At 40.9% G+C, this 21,531-nt stretch overlaps 1 protein-coding gene across 1 annotated transcript; it reads left to right on the top strand.

Moving 5' to 3' along the window:
- Window positions 1–7,848: 7,848 nt before the first annotated feature.
- On the top strand, window positions 7,849–18,967 carry LOC135466875 (ultra-long-chain fatty acid omega-hydroxylase-like). Its single transcript, XM_064744629.1, has 12 exons — window positions 7,849–8,042; window positions 8,544–8,751; window positions 9,405–9,532; window positions 10,603–10,727; window positions 12,024–12,086; window positions 12,334–12,457; window positions 12,719–12,851; window positions 13,997–14,120; window positions 15,064–15,259; window positions 17,774–17,856; window positions 18,072–18,137; window positions 18,358–18,967. The coding sequence occupies exons 1-12, from the start codon at window positions 7,872–7,874 to the stop codon at window positions 18,458–18,460; spliced, it is 1,524 nt and encodes a 507-aa protein (XP_064600699.1). The 5' UTR covers window positions 7,849–7,871; the 3' UTR covers window positions 18,461–18,967.
- Window positions 18,968–21,531: the final 2,564 nt, after the last annotated feature.

Raw genomic sequence — 21,531 nt, 5'->3', positions numbered from 1 at the left:
ACGCACAGCGTCTGTTCCTCTCATAACATGCTTACTGTTACAATGCGTTCTGTTCTCAGCAGAACATTTCGTTACTCTGCATTCTGTCCACAGCACAGCATAACGTTGCAGTACTGTCTACTCTCATCACAGCATAGTTATCATGAATTCTGTTTGAAGCAGAGCATAGCGTTACCAGGCGCTCCGTTCCCAGCAGAGCATAGCGTTACCGTGCGTTCTCTACCTACCCTAGCTAAGCGTTATCAGCATTCTACTCCACAGCGTTACCATGTGCCTGAGCGTCGAACCAAAATTCGATTACCAGCCGTCAACCAAGAAGGACGCTCCAGGTCAATAATCTCAAGGCTATTTCCAAAATCGACGTTTAACACAAAATAACAAAGAACTACGAAAGAGTAAAAAGTACGAAGTTAGGACGGAAAAATGCAAAAAGAAGCGGTCAGCAATTTTCATTGATGATGGAAAGACGAAAGGCATGTTCTAGGCGAATGAACAAGATGCTAGTATATAAACTGTCGACAACAATATGTGTATCTCAAATGCGGTTTGATTGCAACGGTTCATATATTTAGCGTGGTGATCTAATTCAACACGATGAATTTATAACCCATAGTAAGGGGGAATTAGACAAAATCATAAAATTGAGCGCCATAGATTCTGGGTTCTCCGTCTATATTTACTTACAAGAGAATTATACTTATTGTAAAACTTAAGAAGCGAAGGCGTTTAATGGAATAATCTTGAGATGCTCGTTTTTGCAGTTATAGCTTGTGACATTGATTGATATCGTCACACAACACACAAAGTTTAACAAATGCTATAAGGCGAGATGTTTAAACGCCATATACAGGACCCTTCGGTATATTGCTGTCCAAGTGAGGATAATTTGTAATGTCAAAATGGAAACTATCCCTCTTGTCGTAAAGTCTGCGAGAGGGGAAATGATTTTGGTCTTTGTACAAATATAGGTCCGGATAAGATGTACCATCTGGGAGAGTTCGTGGTTTCCTTTAAATCCAGCGAAGGTGAGTAAAGATCTTTCACAGCTTTTGTTATATACGGATTGTTTAATCCAGCAGATCACCAATATACCATTTGGTGAATGAGAAAGATCGGACCTCGTTTCTGCGATAGTTTCTGCATATAGCTATATTTATACGAAAACAGGTAGAGGTCAAGTCAAAATACCTTGTTGATATATGGTTTCTCCCAGTCTCACAAAAATGTTATTAATAAGAAATTCCACCAACTCGATGAACATCACAAGATCGGACCTCGTTTCTGCGATAGTTTCTGCATATAGCTATATTTATACGAAAACAGGTAGAGGTCAAGTCAAAATACCTTGTTGATATATGGTTTCTCCAAGTCTCACAAAAATGTTATCAATAAGAAATTCCAGCAACTCGATGAACATCACATAAATGATAAACCCTTGTTTGATAGGCCCTGCAAAGCATTGCCCAATCCATGCAGGGAAATCATGTATATAAAAAAGTTTTACAACAAATATTTTGGAAGATAGGCTACCGGAAATGTATTAGATCCTGGAAAAGCTTGTACAGTATAGCGACTGGGCAATAAGATGACCGGTTTTTGCTCATATACCAGCCACGTAGGTGACACAATGGTGCTCACTTCTGCCTTGTCTGACACGAATTGGACATCAATGGAATTATGGTAGTATCTGTGGAGAATATGGCGCGGCTTCCTAGTCCACTACATTTTTTTATAGCCAAGTCAAGCGATACCAGCTGCGACATGAGGACCCATGCAGTCCGGCTAGCGGATTGTGAGTTGCAGCCTGTCACTAACACCGGTGAAAGTAACTATGGAGCTAATTTTGCATGTTTCAAAAAAGTATCACCCGTAAAAATAGATAAGGTTTGAATTCTACTGAATTGAAACAGCGATTGGTAACACATAGAAATTCCACTTTTGTCTAGGTTTGCGTTACGGGCTTCGAGGTACAGCCTGCACAGCGGCCTGTGCGTGAGGTGTGAACTGAGCTGGATAGCCGCCCTGTAGGGCAAAGGCTAGCGGCTCTCCACCGTTCATCTCACAGGCTGCTGTTTCAAACAAGCAAGTAACTACACAAATTTTATATTCCGGAGGTAAAAATTCAGACGTTTTCTTGTCCTTATAAGGCTCGTCCGTCGACCTTTTCTTTTAGATGGTATGGGTCACACGGCTACGATCGCGTTTTTTGCCCATTGTTTCATGGTTTGTTTTTGTGGAATGGAATTGTATCAAATAAACGAGACTAATATAGACGAATACCGTAAATACAACTTTTTGTTTTTGTGTTTTTCTTTACTAACATTTGGCCGACCAGTGTTTGGTTTATCCTCATATGCTGGAGGAAAACTATGGAGTAGGACCGACACTAAATGTCAGGAGATTTTGATTATTCCGCTGGGCACTCTGGTTTCTTCCACCCAGTAACCAAGTGCCGGCGTACAAATGAAATGTTCTTGAGTATGGCGTTAATCATTGGTCAAATAAATAAATAAATAAATGAGCTGCCATGTGTTTCAATCAGTCGTAATGGGCTTTGTTCAAGCTCGCTCCAAGACCTTCCAGCAACCTGCGGATGGTCGTTGATTTTTTCCCAGCCTCTGCTTTCCATAATGACGGCCGCCTTTGTATATGTGGAATATTCTTGAGTACGGCTTAAAGCACTAATCAAATAAACAGTGTAAACAAGAGTAGACCATGGAGCCCACACACACCTCCGCACTTTGTTATTGATTAGGTAAACGAAAAGATTACTTTCTCTTAGATGTGTCAGCGGAAACGAGGTTTTTGCAGCTGCCATTGTCTGCGCGCAGCCGCTGTAGTTTACTTCCTGCTGGCAAATCGCCCATTAATGGCTATATGAGGAGAATCATTCTTCACGTACAGTTTGTAGTTACTGCATTCGTAGTTTGTAATATACATATGTACTGGATATTAAGTCTGTAAATAAATCAAGTATTTTTAACTAAAGTCTAACAGTTACAAACGTAACCAGAATGTCGTCCTGGAGTTTCCCAAGGTTCTACCTTTACCGACTCATGTGTAGGCTACAGAGTGAATATTGTGAAAGACAATAGACTTTGTTTCTCGAGCTTAACGAAAGGTCATCATCCATTACTTCATCCACCTAGCCCAACTGTCAGTGGGACGACCCCAACCTTGGATCTCAGTACGTGTAGTGTTTCGATCGAACAACGGCAGAACAGCTGAGGGCAGCGTGCTAGGTGGCAGTGGTGCTGGAACAACGATCATAAGGAAGGCGTTCACGAAACAACTTTTACTCCAGGAAAGACGTAAAAGCCCTAGTCTAGCTTTAGTTGGAGGCGAAAGGTTACAGCAGTCACAAAGCTGGTAAGTGAAATGCTGGCTGTCTCTAGTAGATTGTGGAGAGGAGCATGAAAGAGAGGCCCATGAGATCGATCAGACAACACTAAGTGTGCCACTGTAAGACAGAGGCTGACTGAAGTCCTTCCTTCATCTGTCCGACAAAAACTTTCATCATCAAGCTGGACCAGTGGACTCAATCCAGGGGCTGCAGTACAGCCATCTTCATGACGAGAAACAAGTGCGACAAGTAATACCATTTCAACCAGTTTGTCTTTGTTGAGTTGATATGTAATGGGGCCCTGCAAGAGGTACAGATCGGATTAAATTTCCTTGAGTCTCGTACAGGAGATCGGTTTTCAGACTTTCTATAAGTTTGAAACTCTGGTGATTCAGGCTCCCCATTGCAAGTGCCCAAAGCCGACAATATCATTGGAAGAAAAGACAGCGCTCGAGCAGATGGCGAAATCCTGTCACCGAGTAGACAACCGTTGCACCATAAGGTTACCCTTTAAGAAAGATCCCGAGCAGCTACCCAACAATTACTTAATGGTTATGAGAAAACTGGTGCTATTAGAAAAATCCTTACTAAAAATCCCGCCAAGGCTAAAATGAACTCGGAAGCCATCGCTCAGTAAGAAGCCAAGGGTTGGTCTCGTCCACTGACAGTCAGATCTGCAGTCTCACATTAAATCAGTGAACTATCTCTGATTGAATGCTATTCGGCCTAAAGGGCCTGGTCTTAATGGCAATTTACTCGGAGTGTTATTACGGTTGCGAGAGGAGGAGGTTGGGTTTACCAGTGATATTTACAAAATGTTCTTACAAATTAACTTACTTGAAAGAGAAACCCATCTGCATCGTTATCGTTGAAGAGATCTTAATACAGAAAAGGAATCAACCGTGTACCGTCTTCTTCGAGTCACATGTGGTGATAAATCGGCACCGAATATGACTGGATTTGTTATGGAGCGCATCGCTGATAAAGAGAGGGAACACTTACCTGCAGCATCAACCATCCTGGATTGCGATCGATATGTAGAGGATATCATTCATTCCTGCTCGTCTCCACACTCTGCACTCGTTCCTGAGAAATTCGCCTATCAGTGGCCAGCTGAACCGGCGGTATGGGACAATCATCTCGAGTTCAAATCTGCAAACCCGTTGGCGTCCTTCAAATAGCGTCATAAAGTCTTGCTTGCGTCATGCGTCATATTTCTGGAGAGTTTACGGAAATTGGTCGACTTCTTGACACACATTCCTGACAATAATGGCGAACCGTTATGGGCTATGTAAATACATATACAATGTAGCTCTGTACAAACTTGAGTCGCTCTGAGGACGTGAGTAAAATCCTACAACGGCTCAAGCCATCAAACGAAACTAAGCGAGTAGATGGGATACGTTTGACCTATGCCGCATTTCAGGCCCGTGAGTATGATGAGCTAAGCGTACGTGTACGTTGAGACTGGTAACTTTTACCTGCGTGTTGCTTTTGTGAAGACGGTCTGTTCTGATTCAGTCTGCTACATCTGATTGATTGGTGCAGTTATTTCATGACTTTGTGATTTTGGTCTACATGTTATCTATCAGTGTACATATACGTTGTGCATTCTTGCACTCCATTGTAGATATAGCTATGTTCTGTATAGTATATCCTCGGTATACATAGGGGAGAACATAACTATCAGCCTTTTCCGTCTTCCTGTCTGTCTGTCTGTCCTCATATGTTCGGAAGCCTTTCTTGACAACGCTACTCCTCCTATAGCTTTTTTAGGGGATTATGCTAGCTTTGTAAATGTAATGGTGCTTAAGTAACAGCCGTTCAGCTTATTTCTGTTTGACATCACTTGAACTAAAGGCCAGAACCTTGTCAAACTAGTACACCAGGTCCATCAACCGTAGAGTGTCTCATACATGACTATGCATTAAACGAGAATAATTATGCAGAAAACCGGTTTAAATTTGCTACACAAAATTTGTATACTTGGAATACCCTAATTTAACTGCCGCTCTAGTAGTCATACTGACGTCTGTATATATAGTACGATACACGTTATAATGTGTACAGTGAGCAAAGTCAGATTAGTATTCACGGAGAACAGTCCGACCAGGAGTAAGGCGACGTAACGGACGTAATACTTATGAACTCTAGGCACAGGGTTTAATCCTGCTTTCAGAGGCGTACTTCCAGCATCATCAATATATATGGTAAATGTAACGCTATAAATGACGTGACCAACAGTTGGTATCTGACTAAGTTCATGGCATGCTGAGAAGAGCTCACAGATTAATGTAAAGGTGAGTATTTCATGCAAAGTCAATATGCTTGTATACAGTCTGCACAATCAAGTACATGCAAGGTGTTCATTGCATAACGGAAGGCTTGGCTATTGTAATCAAGTACATGGATGGTGTCCATTGCATAACGGGAAACTAGGTCAGTACTGCGTACAGTGTATACAGAACGAAAAGATCTTGAAGAAAACTGGACAGGGTGGCGAAAGCAGAGTAGGCCGAAAGTACAGCAAACCCCAGGGGCAAAATAAGACCGGCTCAGTGACATGTAGCAATGGGGATTGACATTATGTTGATATTCACTTCAGGCTTGAGTGTGGAAATGCTCTGTGCACTGTAATACAATTTTCTAAAATAGTACACAGGTATGTATATCTGTTGGGCTGCACCTGTTGCTGAAATAGTAGTCACCAAAGGCAGGCAATTTCTAAAGATTGGACGTTATGTTGAGTTACTGTAATCTTTCTGAAAAACGTCTGGCTGTTTCTTCATAGTATTTATTTATTTATTTGATTGTGTTTTACGTCGTACTCAAGAATATTTCACTTATACGACGACGGCCAGCATTATGGTGGGAGGAAACCGGGCAGAGCCCCGGGGGAAACCCACGACCATCCGCAGGTTGCTGACAGATCTTCCCACGTACGGTTTCTTCATAGTAATTTCTGTTTCTATTCATGATATTTAATGTGATTAAATTACACCTGATCGTACGTTACCTTCTTTGTCTTTAAATGGGAGAAATGAGGCTGTGTTGTGTGTTGTGTTTAGTGTTATTAATATGAATAAAGTAGTTGGGAATGTACGTTTGGTGTCGTTTTGAGGTGGAGGTTTTTGAGGCGGAGGGAGGTGGAGGGAATGCCCAGTTGCCCCGGCTGGGGCAGGCTGGGCAGGTTGGTGGTGACGTCACCCCTTCGCTGGGGAAGTTTGGTGGGTTTTTTCCACGCCGTGGGGCATATGTGATGTGTGTAGTAGACTTGCGTATAGTATAACAGTATAACCGTAGAGTATAGGGGTATAGGGGAAAAAAAAGAGAAAAAAAGAGGCAAAACGTCGGCTTGTAAAGTGGCGTGGGACAGCTCGAAAAGAGCTCCCTGGCGCCAAAACGGACCAATGGGTGAGCCGGATTTGCCCCAAAACGCCCCAATGGGGAGCCCGCAAAACGGACCTACCCGTGGGGAGACGGGGAAAAAATGAACCAATCGGTTTATGTAAGGGGACTATTTTCGCTTATGTAAGGGGACTATTTCGCGTGCGCGGATGGTGATGAGCGTGGTGCGGTTATGTATCACTACGCGTGTCACTACGCGTGAACAACAACAGCAGCCTCCCGAGAAGAAGAGGAAGGTGTGCCTGCCCTTACCCAGCGAGGTTCTTGCCAAATTACAGCTCGCCTCCTGGCTGTGGGTGGAGCGTTCGGGTCTGTAGGTGATTGGCAAATCTCAATCGTCTTCGGGCTGGCAGGTGTGACGTCACCACCAACCTGCCCAGCCTGCCCCAGCCGGGGCAACTGGGCATTCCCTCCACCTCCCTCCGCCTCAAAAAACCTCCACCTCAAAACGAGCAGAATAATCGAATGCAATAACACAATGCAATATGTCACTCAATCAGACAACTGACTGTTAAATTTGACAGATTTTTTTTAGAATGTTAACTATAGGCCTACCCTCTTAGCTAAAATGATGTCAGTATACACCCATAATGGGTGTAAATGACTTGTCCTAGGACGCACACCCTATTAGACGTAAATTTATACCTTTTAAAGGGGTGTAAATTAGCACCATAGGAATAGGTGTGGATTAACAACTTTTGAAAAAGGTGTGAATAGACACCTTTCACAAAAGGTGTGATTTAATTCCTTTTAGAAAAGGTCTGAGGTTTGAGTCTGAGTGTACCCCAGTTGAACCTTGGGTGTGGCTTACCGGTACCAGTTTTACCTTTCCTTTATATGTACTTGTGCGACTTCGTTTCAGACCTACAACTCCAACTGTTTTGCATTTGCTGTTTTAATTTTGGTATATAGATGCAGAAGAGGCGCAGTCTCGCGTAATTCCGACATGCCGACCATATTACCATGTTTTTCTGTACTTGCTACATATGCACAGGAATATATTTGTTCCGGAGTGTATTGCTGAAGTAGTTCATCTGAAGTCTTATGTTTTTCTGTATTCTTTGTGCTTCAGGATTGTTACAAAATATAATTACACAGATCAGCGAAGGGCTCAGACACCATGATATTCCTGTCCTCCTTAGGCCTTGTTGCGGGAACAATTGCGATTCCACTGTTGATCTGGGTGTGTGGCTGCGTTTACAGGCTGGTTAAAGTGCTGTGGAGCTTTCAGACAGCAGCTGCAAAGATCCACAACCTCCCCAGACACTGGCTTTTGGGAACTCTTCCTAAGGTAAATACCTATTACCTTATCTAATCGATCGCTGAACTTTATTTCCTCTTGTCATACTATGAACTGTGCTGAAAATGTGTTGTTTTCACATATTTCACCTTGTAGCCCCTGTTTGAAAGGTCAAGTGATCTCTATCGTCATTAATAAATTACATTTCATGAAGACACACCGTAATTAGGCTTTCAAGCGGAAAGACGACTTCAGTTAGTCCATAATGGGTAAATATAATAAAATCGGTTGTCATGTGTGCCAAGTATGCATGCGTATTATCGTTTACTCCAGAACAAGATGTCTGGGGGCTCTTGCACTAAGCAATTGTAGCTTAAATTGATTGTAACTACCATGGGAAAACATGTCTGCAACATATGATGCCGTGGTAGTTACAATCAACTTAGCTTACGGTTGAGCCCATTGTAACCTTTACATTGACATGTAGTTAATTCAACGCTGACATCAACTTGCATGCGTCCCAAACTCATCTCTCTTTCTATATACAAATAGATCAAAGAAATAGGCTATCCAAACATGCTACCGTATTTTGTGGAAGAAGTCAAGAAGCACAAATTAAAGACGTTGATATTTTGGAGAGGCAGATTCAACCCAAACGTCCTTGTGACCCACCCGAAATCTGTAGGAGAAATTTTGCGCACCACAGAACCAAAGAACCGTTCCTTTCAGGCTATATACAACCTTATCCAGCCATGGGTAGGTAGGTGAACCTCTTGTCTAGTGCTCAGTCTCTCCTCTCTTGAATTGTGAGCTGTCAACTATGGACAGCGAGCCAACGTTTTTCTTTGACTATTTTTGTGCAGTATTTGTGTGCTAGTTATATAATAGTTACTTTGCAACACACACACATCTTAAAATTGGTTTGGAAGACATCAACATTCCCGTGAGATTCACATGGTATAAACGAGAAGCATATATATGTTATTGATTCGTCTTAGCAGTAGTGAACTCCTGCGTCACATGATATTCATCGCTTTTCAAGACGATAATGAGTATGCATACGATTTCATACATTTAAATCCCCCCTCCTTCTACAATACACAGAAATTGAAGTTTTCTTTTTCCGTTTTTAACTGATTCATACCTAAGCCTCTAGGTAAAAAATAGGTAATCATTTGAGTGTATACTGTCGTTATTGATGATTTTCCTTGCAAAGGAAATTCCTTGCTTAAAATGAAGTTTTGAACTAATGTTTAAACGATATCCAGATGTACAGGAGAAACAGGTCGTCATGTAAAATATGCAGATACATCAAGTTTGAGGCCTAACAAAATCGCTTGTGAAGACAAAAACTATGAACTAAACTCCTTTAAGCGCTGGTCTGAATACTGGATGTGGTTGATTCGCTTCTAGGAGAAGGCTTGCTAGTCAGCAGTGGGCGAAAATGGGAGCGAAACCGGAAGTTGCTAACACCGGCTTTTCACTGCAAAGCCTTGCAGCCGTACCAGAAGGTTTATAACGAGGCAGCGGATATTCTGTTGGTAAGTGCATATCTTCTGTCATGAGCATGGAATGTGTAACTTTAATTTCCGGGTGAGATTCTCTCCCGCTTGTTCGCTAAAGCATTTGTACTCGTCACAGCTGATCAGCCGTTGTCGCGGGTTCGAATCCAGTTTCCGCACATTCGATTGCGGCTTTGAGTGAAGATATTTGTCGTGAACGTAGCGATCTGTAAAGCTTTTCTAGGGATAGGACTAACTTCACCTGATCGACAAATAGCAATACTTGTCGATTCAAGGTAAATAACAACATCGATTTTGTAATAAATACACTTAAGCGTTAAAATAAAGTTGTAGAATTAACTTCTAACAAGAAGTCGCTTGGTCCTCAGTACTGAGGGGTTAGATCAAGGAAACTGATTGGCCTGGTGTTAGTATAACGTGACTGGGTGGAGTGTAATGTCTGGTGTTTGCGACATGATACTTCACTGGCGGCAGCACTGTGGGAGTATGGACTCAAGAAGACAATGTATATATACTGAAAAATTGCTAAGTTCGTCTTTATACACCAAGCATACATGCAAGCATTTATTCTAACAAGAGCCGCATGGGCCCCATGGCTTTCTAACCACATTGGAAGTCCATCTTCACTTTTTCAACACGTTTCTCTTGGAATGTGGAATCCTTTACATCTTCCTCTCTCTATAACATGAGACATTTTGACAAGTCAACTTTACTTAACTCTGGGACCTCTGTGGCCGAGTGATTAGCTCGCTAGCGCAGAGCAAACACTCAGGAGCCTCTCATGCTCATGTTGGCCTCCTCTTCGGGGTTTCCTCCAAGCCTTGTCCGGATCCCTCCCACCGTAATGCTGCCCAACCGTAGCATTCATCATATAAATGACTTCGACGTAAAATACCATTCAAATACATAAATAACGATAAATACATTACTGAGCTCGAACTCTGCTCGTTTACAAGCAGTCGGTCTACCGGCCATTATGTAGCACATGTATTTAATATGATGAGAATTGTGAAATCTACAAATATGTACATGTATATATACTTACCGTGTTGTCTATGACAATATTTTCTACTTCATTCCGTATCCAGTCCAAGTTCAAAAAAGCGTCGTGCACAGGAGAAAGCTTTGAAGTGTTTGACCCAGTGGCTCTGTGTACTTTAGACGTCATGTTGAGGTGTGCCTTTTCTTTTGAGGACAATATTCAGGAAAAGGGGTAAGACACATTTATACGATACCCTTCGCTGCATGGCTCATTGACCTGAAGCGTCATAGGCTTGAATTCAGTTCAATAAATAAATAAATACGTCGTTTATTTCACACTAGGTCAAAACTTAGCTATCACAGCATTGTCTTGTTCCATAAGCTTACCTTGGACATCTCTGTACTTCCCTTGATGGCTTCAGTATACTACTGCTGGGGACCAAATAATTCGTATGTCGGTAGTCACAGTTGTCTCAGTTCCAGGTACGTGTTCTTATGAGTGATCACTAGTAAACCCACACAAGCATGAAACTAGTGGAAACTGAATAAATTCTTCTCCAACCAGCATCTTTGAACGCATTCTCCTCACAGCCACATACAAGGAGGTAACTACTGACAATTCCAGCATATTTTGCACTTGTTTAATCTTTTTTTCAATTTTGTTTAATTTATTTGAGAAATTTTTTTAATGGTCAATATTGATTATGGGTTCCCTGTATGGCCATTATTGGTGAAACTGGTGAAACAATTACCCCGTATCTGTGAAAAAGTCAATCTTGTTTGGTAGTAGGAGGAGTGATAATTGTATACATGATTCCCCTCACTGTGAGGAGTATGCATTCAAATATGGCGGTCGGAGTTGAAATTTATCCAGCTTCCACCATAGTTTCATGCTTGTGTGGGATTACTAGTGATGACACATGGGAACACCAACCTGGAAATGATAGCCGTGACGACTATGGTTACGGACAAACAAATTATTTGGTGCCTAGCAGTAGTATACATTAAGGGAAGTACAGAGGTGTTGAAGATGAGCTTTTGGTACAAGACAGGGATGTGATAGTATACGTGATCATAGCCCTGCGGAGCTAGTGAAACCTAACTTTGCCAAGATATAGCTGAAATATTGCCAATGCGGCGTTAAACCGGAAATATTCGTTAAAACCTTGATGACCAGTCCACGCTAAAACCGCATGTCATAACCTAAACCTAACGTGAAAACAAACTATGGTTGTATGCTCACAGGTAACTGTTTTCTGACTTGTCATGGATCGAACTAATCGTTATTGGAATACTGATTTGCTCCTCATGAACTGATTTTCCATCACCCATTTTGCACACATTTTAATGGCAAGCAATTGTGCAATAAACTTTACATTTTTTGTGAATATATGCCGGTGATATCTCTTAGCCCGGTTCCTCCCACCATATTGCTGGCCTCCGTCGAGATATTCGCCGTGGAGTATGGCGTAAAACACCAATGACAAAATATATGATTGAATGAATAGCTTTCTCTTATGTTCAACAGAGGGCTTCATCCGTATGTGCGAGCCGTGAAGAGAATGGCAACTCTTATAGTCCAAAGAGATCTGTAAGTGTTTTGATTTGGTACGCTTGGGTAGGCTGTGGTTTTGTTCGTGGGTGTTTGCAAGGATATTTTAATCATTCCAGTGGTTTAATCTGCAGAAACTATAAGCTTACACGTCTCGTTTGAAGACGATCTCACTCTAACAACGACTTATGTGGCCATGTCTAGTAAAGGTCCAGCCTCCAACCTCAAAGTCTATGCCCTTTACGGGGTGGTTTTTGCTTTCTAATTCTTACAAGTGTACTTTCAGCCAACCTCTTAACTACATTAACTGGATTTACGCATTAACAAAAGATGGCCAGGAATTCAAGCAGCACTGTGACTACGTACATACATTTGCCGACGAAATTATCGAGAAACGACAACATCAACTGGTGGGTAATGCATTTCTAGGCCTACACAAATGTGAAAAATGATTAATTAATATTTGTATTTATCCCTCTATAATCATTGATCCACGAAGACATCCAAAAGTTGAATGAGTGTACGCGGTACATGCAAAATAAACAAGGCAAATATTTCTTTAAAATATTTGCTAAACGTATGGGTATATTACTAGTGGAGTTTTTAGACAGTAGTGTTGTGTATCCCGCAATATTATTACGTCTAATTTACAGGTATGTTTTTTTTTTCAGCTCAGCGAATCAGATGTCAACAAAAAGCCCCATCTGGATTTTCTAGACATTCTATTGGCTGCTCGAGACGAGGACGGAGTCGGCTTCTCCAGAGTTGACATGAGGGCAGAAGTGGACACATTTCTGTTTGAAGGTTACATATTATACTGAATGATAAACTGATTTAAATCAACCAATGGGTTCCGTTCATCTGTTATCATAAGGCAATGAGATTATTACCCCTGTGCATATATCAGTATATTTTATATGCAGGTCCAATGAAAAATTCTCATATATGAAGGATCATAGGTGTGTAATTGTACTGTAAGTATATGTAAGTGTTGTCATAGTTCACAACGTCACTGTCTTCACGATGTCACTCACGGCTTCTCTGTCAGCCTACATGGTGTCGCCGTCTGCCTACACCGTGTCTCTGTCAGCATACCCGGTGTTACTGTCATCCTACAGGGTATCTCTGTCATCCTACACGGTGTCATTGCCAGCATACAGGGTGTCACTGTCATCCTACACGGTGTCACTGTCGTCCTACACGGTGTTACTGTCGTCCTACGCGGTGTCACTGTCGTCCTACACGGTGTCACTGCCATCCTACATGATGTCAGTGTCATTCTATACGGTTTCACTGTCGTCCTACACCCCGTCACTGTCATTCTACACCCCGTCACTGTCAGCATACCTGGTGTCACTGTCAACCGACAAGTTGTCACTGTTCACAGTGTCACTGTCTTCCTACATGATGTCACTGTCAACCCATCACAGTGTTGCTGTCGACGTCCAGTGGGTCACTGTCAGCCCTCACAGTGTCACTGACAGCCTCCAAGGAAATTGGTCTTGCGATTATTAGCTTGATTATTGACCCAGAACGATTGGTATACGAATATGCGTTTTGACGTTTATATTTACAACCTCACCGTCACTCTTTTCATTGGAATTATCAAACTTGGATGAGACCAGTTATTTCTTGATTTTTCATGGTAAAGTCTCTCCAGAGTAATGATTTCACGAGCATCGTATTTCATAGATAAATCCTACCGGTGGCGGACTGGTGGAAGTAGGCTGTTTATCAGATGTGTTTAGTTTTGGAGGTTAGGTGACACCATCGATTTTCCCTTTTGTTTTAGGAGTCTTCTAATTTGGTAGCCAGTATCCTTAATAAATAATTGTTAAATTTGTAAAAGAAGCTTGTGGAAATACTGAACAATCACATTCAACAATGGAAGCATTTATACATTTAAAATGCGTCATTCAATGAAATTTGTCAAGTGTTTTGTTTTCCAGGGCATGACACTACAGCGAGTGGCACATCCTGGGCAATGTACGCTCTTGCCAAGTACCCGGATATCCAGGAAAAGGTATACCAGGAGGTTCGTGACGTGCTGGGCGACAGAAAAGACGTTGAAATGTACGTCTGTCTCCACTGACCTATATTCTGTCCATAGCATGATGGGGCATGTAGTTTTATAACATATACCACTTTACCCTCAACTATATACAGGTTCATCATATCGATGTCCCTAAAGCAATTGTTCCTTATAGGATCAGGTTAAGAATTACTGAGTACACCTCACACGTAAACCTAAGATAACTATATATCGAGATTACTATTCCGCAACAACAAAATCTATTTGCATCTGAATCCTCTGACATGTATTTGGGTCTACTGTATGACTTGTCCCAGATGGCTACTTCAACTCCTCTCTTGATATTGGGCTGGCGGAGTATGGTAGCCACGGGTGGAACCAATGGTAAACCATACAGGGATTCACGCCATGTCCTACAGGTCCTTTCCAAACAATTGCTGCAGTCCAGAAGTGGTGTCAACTTTTGACTCTTACCTCTCAACTCGTCGGCACACAACATCTCACATATATTCCCAAATTCACATCAGTCATCGGTAAAGCAGCAGCCATTTTGCCTTCGCCACAGTTATAGGTCTTGAAAAAGTTATCCTCCTAGATGGCGCATGCGCGTTAAACCTGGAAAGACTAGTTAATGGCCGCCTTGTACAGAAATTGCCTGCCGTGTCGTGAATACGGGGCTGGTGTGCCATTACCAAATGGAATATACCTAGGATGTTGCGTGTGCGGACGAACTGAGAGGTAAAAGCCAAAGTTGACATCACTTTTGGACTGCAGCCATGATGTGGAAAGGACCTGTCGGATATGGCATGAATCGGTGTATGGTTTATCATTAGCTCCCCCTGTGGCTATTACACTCCGCCAGCCCAACACAAAAAGAGGAGTTGAAGTAGCCACCTGGGGCTACTGTATGACCAGACGATGCCTTATTCAGAATTGTCCCCTCACCGGTTATACGAATTATTATTATTATTTTGTTCTGGACAGGCCTGATCTGCAAAAAATGACTTACACGGCCATGTTCATCAAGGAAGTCTTTAGAATGTACACCCCAGTACCTATTATTGGTAGGGAAGTTTCAAAACCACTGGTGATTGACGGCGTCGAACTACCGGTTGGTATGAAGATAATCATTTCCTTGTTCATCATGCATCACAATCCCGATGTCTGGGAGAACCCAGAGGTAGGTTTACATATTGCATGATCCGTGTAGGCCTATATGGTTATAGGACTAGCTGTACAATATCTAAAACGACATAAATGTCCATAGCCATTTTTCTGATCTGCTTGGTAACTATAACTCAACTTTAATCTGGAATTTTTACCGGTCATGGGCTACGCCATGTTGGCATGACGGATAAACGATCTCGTGTGACTCTATTCCAGGCGCATATTGCTGGGTCTGTTTGAATTGTCACGTATCCGCCGCGCGACTTTTCTCAGTGTCGTTCGCCGGTCAGGTGACCACCTGTCATTGAAAACAAGTAACCCGGCGATGGTGTCAAAATGGCGTCAAATGCCGTACTGAGTGCCGCGATCTTCCAAATCACTGAAACCATCAGCGACACAGATGATGATGGCGACGGAGTGTAAGTCGATACATCTCCTTCCGTGTTGAATTATTGGGTTGTCAACAGCATTTTGTCAAAAAAACTGTCTATCGGCCATATACATACATTTCCGAATGTTCAGTTTTCGTTTTCAACACCGGTCACGAATAATCGACTGCTTCTATTATTTTTGAAGAGAGGATTGCGCCGGACTGATAACATGTTAGTGCATTAAAATTTAAATCTCCATACATATTTTTAGGTCTTTGATAAAGGCTCACCTTGATGTCTTTCTTTTGTACTTTACGTGATTAGAGAACACAGATTTAAGTCACAGAAGTTCTACCAGTTGACAGTTGCAAACTACCTTCCTTCCTGACGAGTACAAGAGGTTTCTTAAGCTTAGTGTTAGGCACAGTGGAAGTCTGCCCGTTGCTGGCCGACATACCAAGGCTCAAGCAAGCGGGTTCAGGCCAGGGAATACCACCTATTCCTTTACAAAATGACAGTCCTCATGACACTAAGACATTTGGCTTAAACGGAGGCTATTTATGACGTGTGATCAACATGACCAAAAAGAAGAGGTGAATTCCAGAGTTTTTGAAAGCAAGACATTTTCTCTCTGCTGTTCTTATTTAATTGTAATTGCTGATGGGCTGTTGAATATCTATTTAGCGAGTCATTCAATCTGGTCAACTAGATGGTATACTACACAATTGTTCGGAGGTTGTGACACTCAGGCAAAGTGCATTCAACTGAGAATGGCGTGATAATTCCACAGAAAATAGAGATAGGTCACAAACTTTTCCTATCAATAAATTGTTAAATCAGAAAGACATGTCAGTTTAGTTGTGGCCAACGGTTCGGAGTAAGAATACCGTAGTTCAATTTTTCTGTCCATTCTTGAGTTGCGTTTTGTTATGTTCGACACACATGTGAGAACATCAAGTTGCTAAACAATGAACAGAAAAACTGAAGTGTTCTAACTCTGAACTCAACGTGCTCCAACAACTCAACGATATGTTTTACTGGTTTACCAATACTGTTATCGAAATTTTACCTCGATATTCTATTAAATTTTCCCCTCATTCTCCGTTAAATCCGCTTTTGACTAGTGTTGCAACATCGAGAAAAAAATTGCAAAATATTACCCAGTTTTGTTCAATCTCGCAAATCTTGGTGGGTCGTATTCATTCGTATGTTGAATATATACAGTAAATTAATACCTTAAACACCAAGGATATGTCCTGAACAAACATGAACAAAATATACTTAAGATGAAGCACCCTGTACAGCTGTAGAATTGTAGCTGATGAAATAAATCTCATATTTCTATCTTAAACCACATAATCCATTAGAAGAAACCAGGAAAAGCCAGCCCATACAGCTTTCACTATAAGCATTAATTTTGGTTAGTCTTCAACCTGTAACCTGTGTTTTTAACCTGTAAATAAAAGTATCATTTCACATAATCGCCTGTACATAACTAAGAGAAATAAACTTTCCAGATCAATGCGATCTATGAAAAGTGTTTATCACAATGTGATCATAAGAAATGAATCTGAAGGATATTTTCACGACATTTACACAAATGTTTCACAAGTGTACACTGCCAAGAAAAAGAATAAAACACAAGTTCACACAACAATGACATTGGCCTTAGTGGTTTCTCTTGAAATCCACCTCATCCCCCTCATCATTTATGCATCAGCTAGGGAACGCTTGCGCAAAGCGATCGTGGGCTAAGTTGATTATTGTTGCGACACGGGCTAAAAACATTTGTTGCCATGCCATTTACAATTAGCCCAGCCTATGAAGCCCCAATCATAAAGCTTCATTTCGAATATTCACAAGTCATTAAGGAATATCACATATGTTGTTTGCATTTGTCAAGACCGTGTTTGCCAAAGGTAAAAAAGTCAACTCTTGACTAAAATAAAATTAATCACAAACAGTAAAAGAAATGATCTATGCTAAACATGGTCAACACATACTGTTAACCTTGTCATCTCAACATGTTGCAAAAGTAAAATATGAAAGACAAGTCTGTGTTTAAACAAAATGTTTTTCACAAATGAGAATATTATTTTTCTTATATCAAATATTATAATATTTATAATTATATATATTTTATTATTTTTTTACAGGAATTCCGATCAGAAAGATTTGCTGAAGATAAATTTTCAAGTAGAGATCCTTATTCCTTTGTGCCATTTTCAGCGGGACCGAGGTCAGTTAAGATATATTTTAAAACGTTTACAAGATTTTGAAAAACTTCGTAGAAGTGAATAACTTTAAAATAGCTATTGCGTTGACAATTTCTATATACTGTACATTTGCTTATTATACCCTGTGTAGGATTGTTAAATGCATATATGCTGAGCCATCATGCCCAGCTGTATTTGTCCTTGTCAAATATTCTAATTGAATTCATTCATTCTTCAGGAATTGCATCGGACAGAACTTTGCGCTGAACGAAGAGAAGGTATTGGTTGCGCGCATAGTCAACGGGTTTGTATTTATTTATTTTTTCAAGACGACAGAATCCTGTTATATTATGACGCGTTTTTACAGCATATGCAATTAATGTCTTTCCTTGAATTACCAGATTAGCCAAGTTCTCTCTGTGTACTATGACAGTATAATTACACTATTTTAATAATTACTACATTTTCCAAGAGCGCTTTCGTTTCAAACTTTTTTCGTTAACATCTTCTTAATCTCTTAACAGATTCCGCCTAGAGTTGGACACAGACCACGAGATCGTCATGGTTCCAGAACTGGTCATGCGCTCCCAGAACGGTATCAAGGTCAAGGTCTATCCAAGGGCATGACATGACGGAACAAACAGTGAAAACAGATTCTGGAAGAGACGTATACATTATAATTATAATTAGGACAATAACCAAATCAGCACATTGAGAATATACATAACGGGGTGGACCCTAGATAACCATATATTTCAGACAAGTTACATATATACATACAATATATATTGCGCATGCATGTCAGCTCCAGGCACATTCTCTTGTATTATCCAAGGTCACTGTGTACTCAAAGCCTCAACAGAATCACCTTTTGCGACTAACTGTTTTATGTTCAGTGTACAGCTTGTTTAAACACGTACAAAAACCAACACGACGTCATGTAGTCTCATACTCCCCATTATGGAGGCTCCTGCGGCCGAGAGGTCAGCGTGCTGGACGCATACATTTTGAGCCAACAACCTCTCACTGATGCTGTAACGGTGAGTTCAAGTCCAGCGCATGCTGTTTTCCTCGCCGACAGCATGTGGAAAGGTCTGCCAACAATCTGCCTACATAGGACTTCAACAAGATTTTTACCTAAAAAAAAAAAAAGAATTGAATTTAAAACTTTTTAATAAATGAATATGCCTGACCTTCAAATATCGTAATTTCAGGATTATGGAATGTATCATTTCGCCCATTTATATAATCCCATGTTATCCATGACTTCTTCCTTCTTGGAAAGAACCTGGATGCTTGAAACTGGGAATACTTATTAAAGTACCTATTAATTAGGCAACCTGTTTGGTCAGTCAACACTTTGTTGCTGTACTGCTGACACCAATACTGTTTCAATTTTGCTCCAAAATTCTTCAGGTCAATTTAGTTTAATATATCTTCCGTCCTGCTTCCACCAATCAAAATACTTCCAAAATTGCTTCCACCAGTCAAAATACTTCCAAAATTGATTTCACCAGTCAGAATAATGGATGGTTGTGTTTTCCACAACCATTCACTCTGAGCGCAGGAACCGATCACATGAAACAGCGCTGTGAGGTAACCGATGCCAAAATCTATCCGTTTTTCCCTCAACCCTGGGGGAAAATCGTCAGATTTTGAGCTATATGACCAAAGAGTATAGTAACACTGCTGCATGCAAGAAAGTTAATGGCTATATATATAAGGTGAAGTGTACAGGCCTAAAACTTTAATTAGTGCCTTACTATTCGGTTCATACACTAACGAGTATTTACATGAAAATGTAGGCCCCTGCATATATATTTCAAAATAAATGTAGCAGGGTGGGCTTATTTAGATAAATTGGACACTGTGTATGTACCGCGCTGTTTGAAGTATGATTACGATTCTTTAATCATGATTTTATTGCAATTATTATTTTATTATTCAATTATTATTATTATTATTTTATTATTCAATCCCAGTTCATCATAGTTTTAGTATCTACGATTTGTTCAAATCCATGATACGCAACTGAAATGGAATTATTGGCGCCAGATACAAACAAAGACAAAATTTATGATTATTTGGAGTTTGTATTAGGTGCTCACTTTAATAAATATTTTAAGGATGACCTACATATACAAACAAAATCACAAAATGTAGTGTAACCTATGCGCCAAGAATGACTGCATTACGTATTAGCGATAAACATTGATATTAAAGGTACTACATTCTGCAGAAGACACAATATATGTACACACACCTAATGACTCCTCGTGATATATCACTGAAAAAGTGCTAAGTTCGATGTAAAACTCAAAGCATACATACATACATCTGCAATGGAACTATATAAACCAAGAAATCCGGTCAATATCAACTTTGTCACCAAATCTATATACACGCCATTAAAAGGCTATAATCTTGTTTGCCTTGCAAAACTTGGATGATTTAACTGAGGAAACCCTTCGACTTTGGCAGCGCAACCTATCGGAAATTTCAAGGAAGTAAAGATTATTTCCCCTGCATGGACATCTTAACAATAAATCATTTAGCCCAATGAACTAGACAGTGTATTAAAATGTTCAGTGGGCTATCATCCAATTAATCAGTTGTGTGATTAGGCTTAAAAAGCAGAGTTTACACCTCGACCTATACTTCAGGTGCTTGCACTTATGTGATGTCTTCCCCATGTGTTGTAGCAGCCCAGTAGGCACCCCACAATTAAAGATGGCCAAAACGGTGACCTTGAAGCTGCCATACTAAAAACAGCAAAATGTTTTTTAGTTTTTTTTTAACAACTGCATGAGGCCTATGGCTGTATAAGCATCGCATAGCTCCAATGGACGTGATAGAGCAACTGGTGCATGGAGTGAAAGACGTTGTGCTCACTTGTATGCATCGTTTTGCCATCTTCATTAAAGCAGTCCCTATATATTGATACGCTTTCATATCACCCTCTTTATTGTCTTGATCTGCAAAAGTCTTCCAACACGAACAAGGCTATATACCGTTATGATAATCCAATCAGATACTTACCTACTTAAAAGAAAAGACAACAAAAAATTTAACCTTAGTTCTTTTGGAAAAAGTTACAAACGGACCTATAAACGGTCACAGCAATTAAGTTAAGACTTGGTAACTCTATGTATGTATCCGGGAATACCATGTCGCGTCACCCCTTTGATTAAGATAGACGTCCCAGTCGGGGGCCTCCGTGGCTCAGTTGGTTAGCGCGCTAGCGCAGCGTGATGACTCAGAAGTCTCTCACCAATGCGGTCGCTGTGAGTTCAAGTCCAACTCTTGCTGGCTTCCTCTCCGGCCGTACGTGGGACGGTTTTCAGCAACCTGTGGATGGTCGTGGGTTTCCCCCGGGCTCTGTCCGGTTTCCTCCCACAATGCTGGCCGCCGTCGTATAAGTGAAATATTCTTTCGTACGGCGTAAAACACCAATCAAATAAATAAAAAATCCCAGTCACCCGTGCCCCAGGCTCGTACTACTAAAAGGCTATAAAAAGGATTTGGGTTACGCCAGAGGAACCAGTTGTTTTTCCCGGGCCTGATTGTTTTAATCGAGTGAGTGCTTGGGGTTTAACGTCGTTCTCAACAATTTTTCAGTCATATGACGACGAAGGAATCATTAGGGTGCATGTACGTGTAATGTGCCTACTTGTTGCAGGACGGATTTCCACCGCTCT

This window comes from Liolophura sinensis, chromosome 6 (assembly GCF_032854445.1).
Source record: "Liolophura sinensis isolate JHLJ2023 chromosome 6, CUHK_Ljap_v2, whole genome shotgun sequence".
In the NCBI taxonomy this organism is placed as follows: domain Eukaryota; kingdom Metazoa; phylum Mollusca; class Polyplacophora; order Chitonida; family Chitonidae; genus Liolophura; species Liolophura sinensis.
Note: the sequence above shows the minus strand (reverse complement) of the source record. Positions and strands in the feature narration are given on the sequence as shown.

What these genes read in the sequence shown, in the direction of transcription:
- LOC135466875 (XM_064744629.1), top strand. Translation starts at nt 7,872, where the DNA reads ATGATATTCCTGTCCTCCTTAGGCCTTGTTGCGGGAACAATTGCGATT. An exon ending in CTTATAGTCCAAAGAGATCT is followed by an intron (nt 12,087 to 12,333) that starts GTAAGTGTTTTG and finishes GTGTACTTTCAG; the next exon opens with CCAACCTCTTAACTACATTA. An exon ending in GACAGAAAAGACGTTGAAAT is followed by an intron (nt 14,121 to 15,063) that starts GTACGTCTGTCT and finishes TGTTCTGGACAG; the next exon opens with GCCTGATCTGCAAAAAATGA.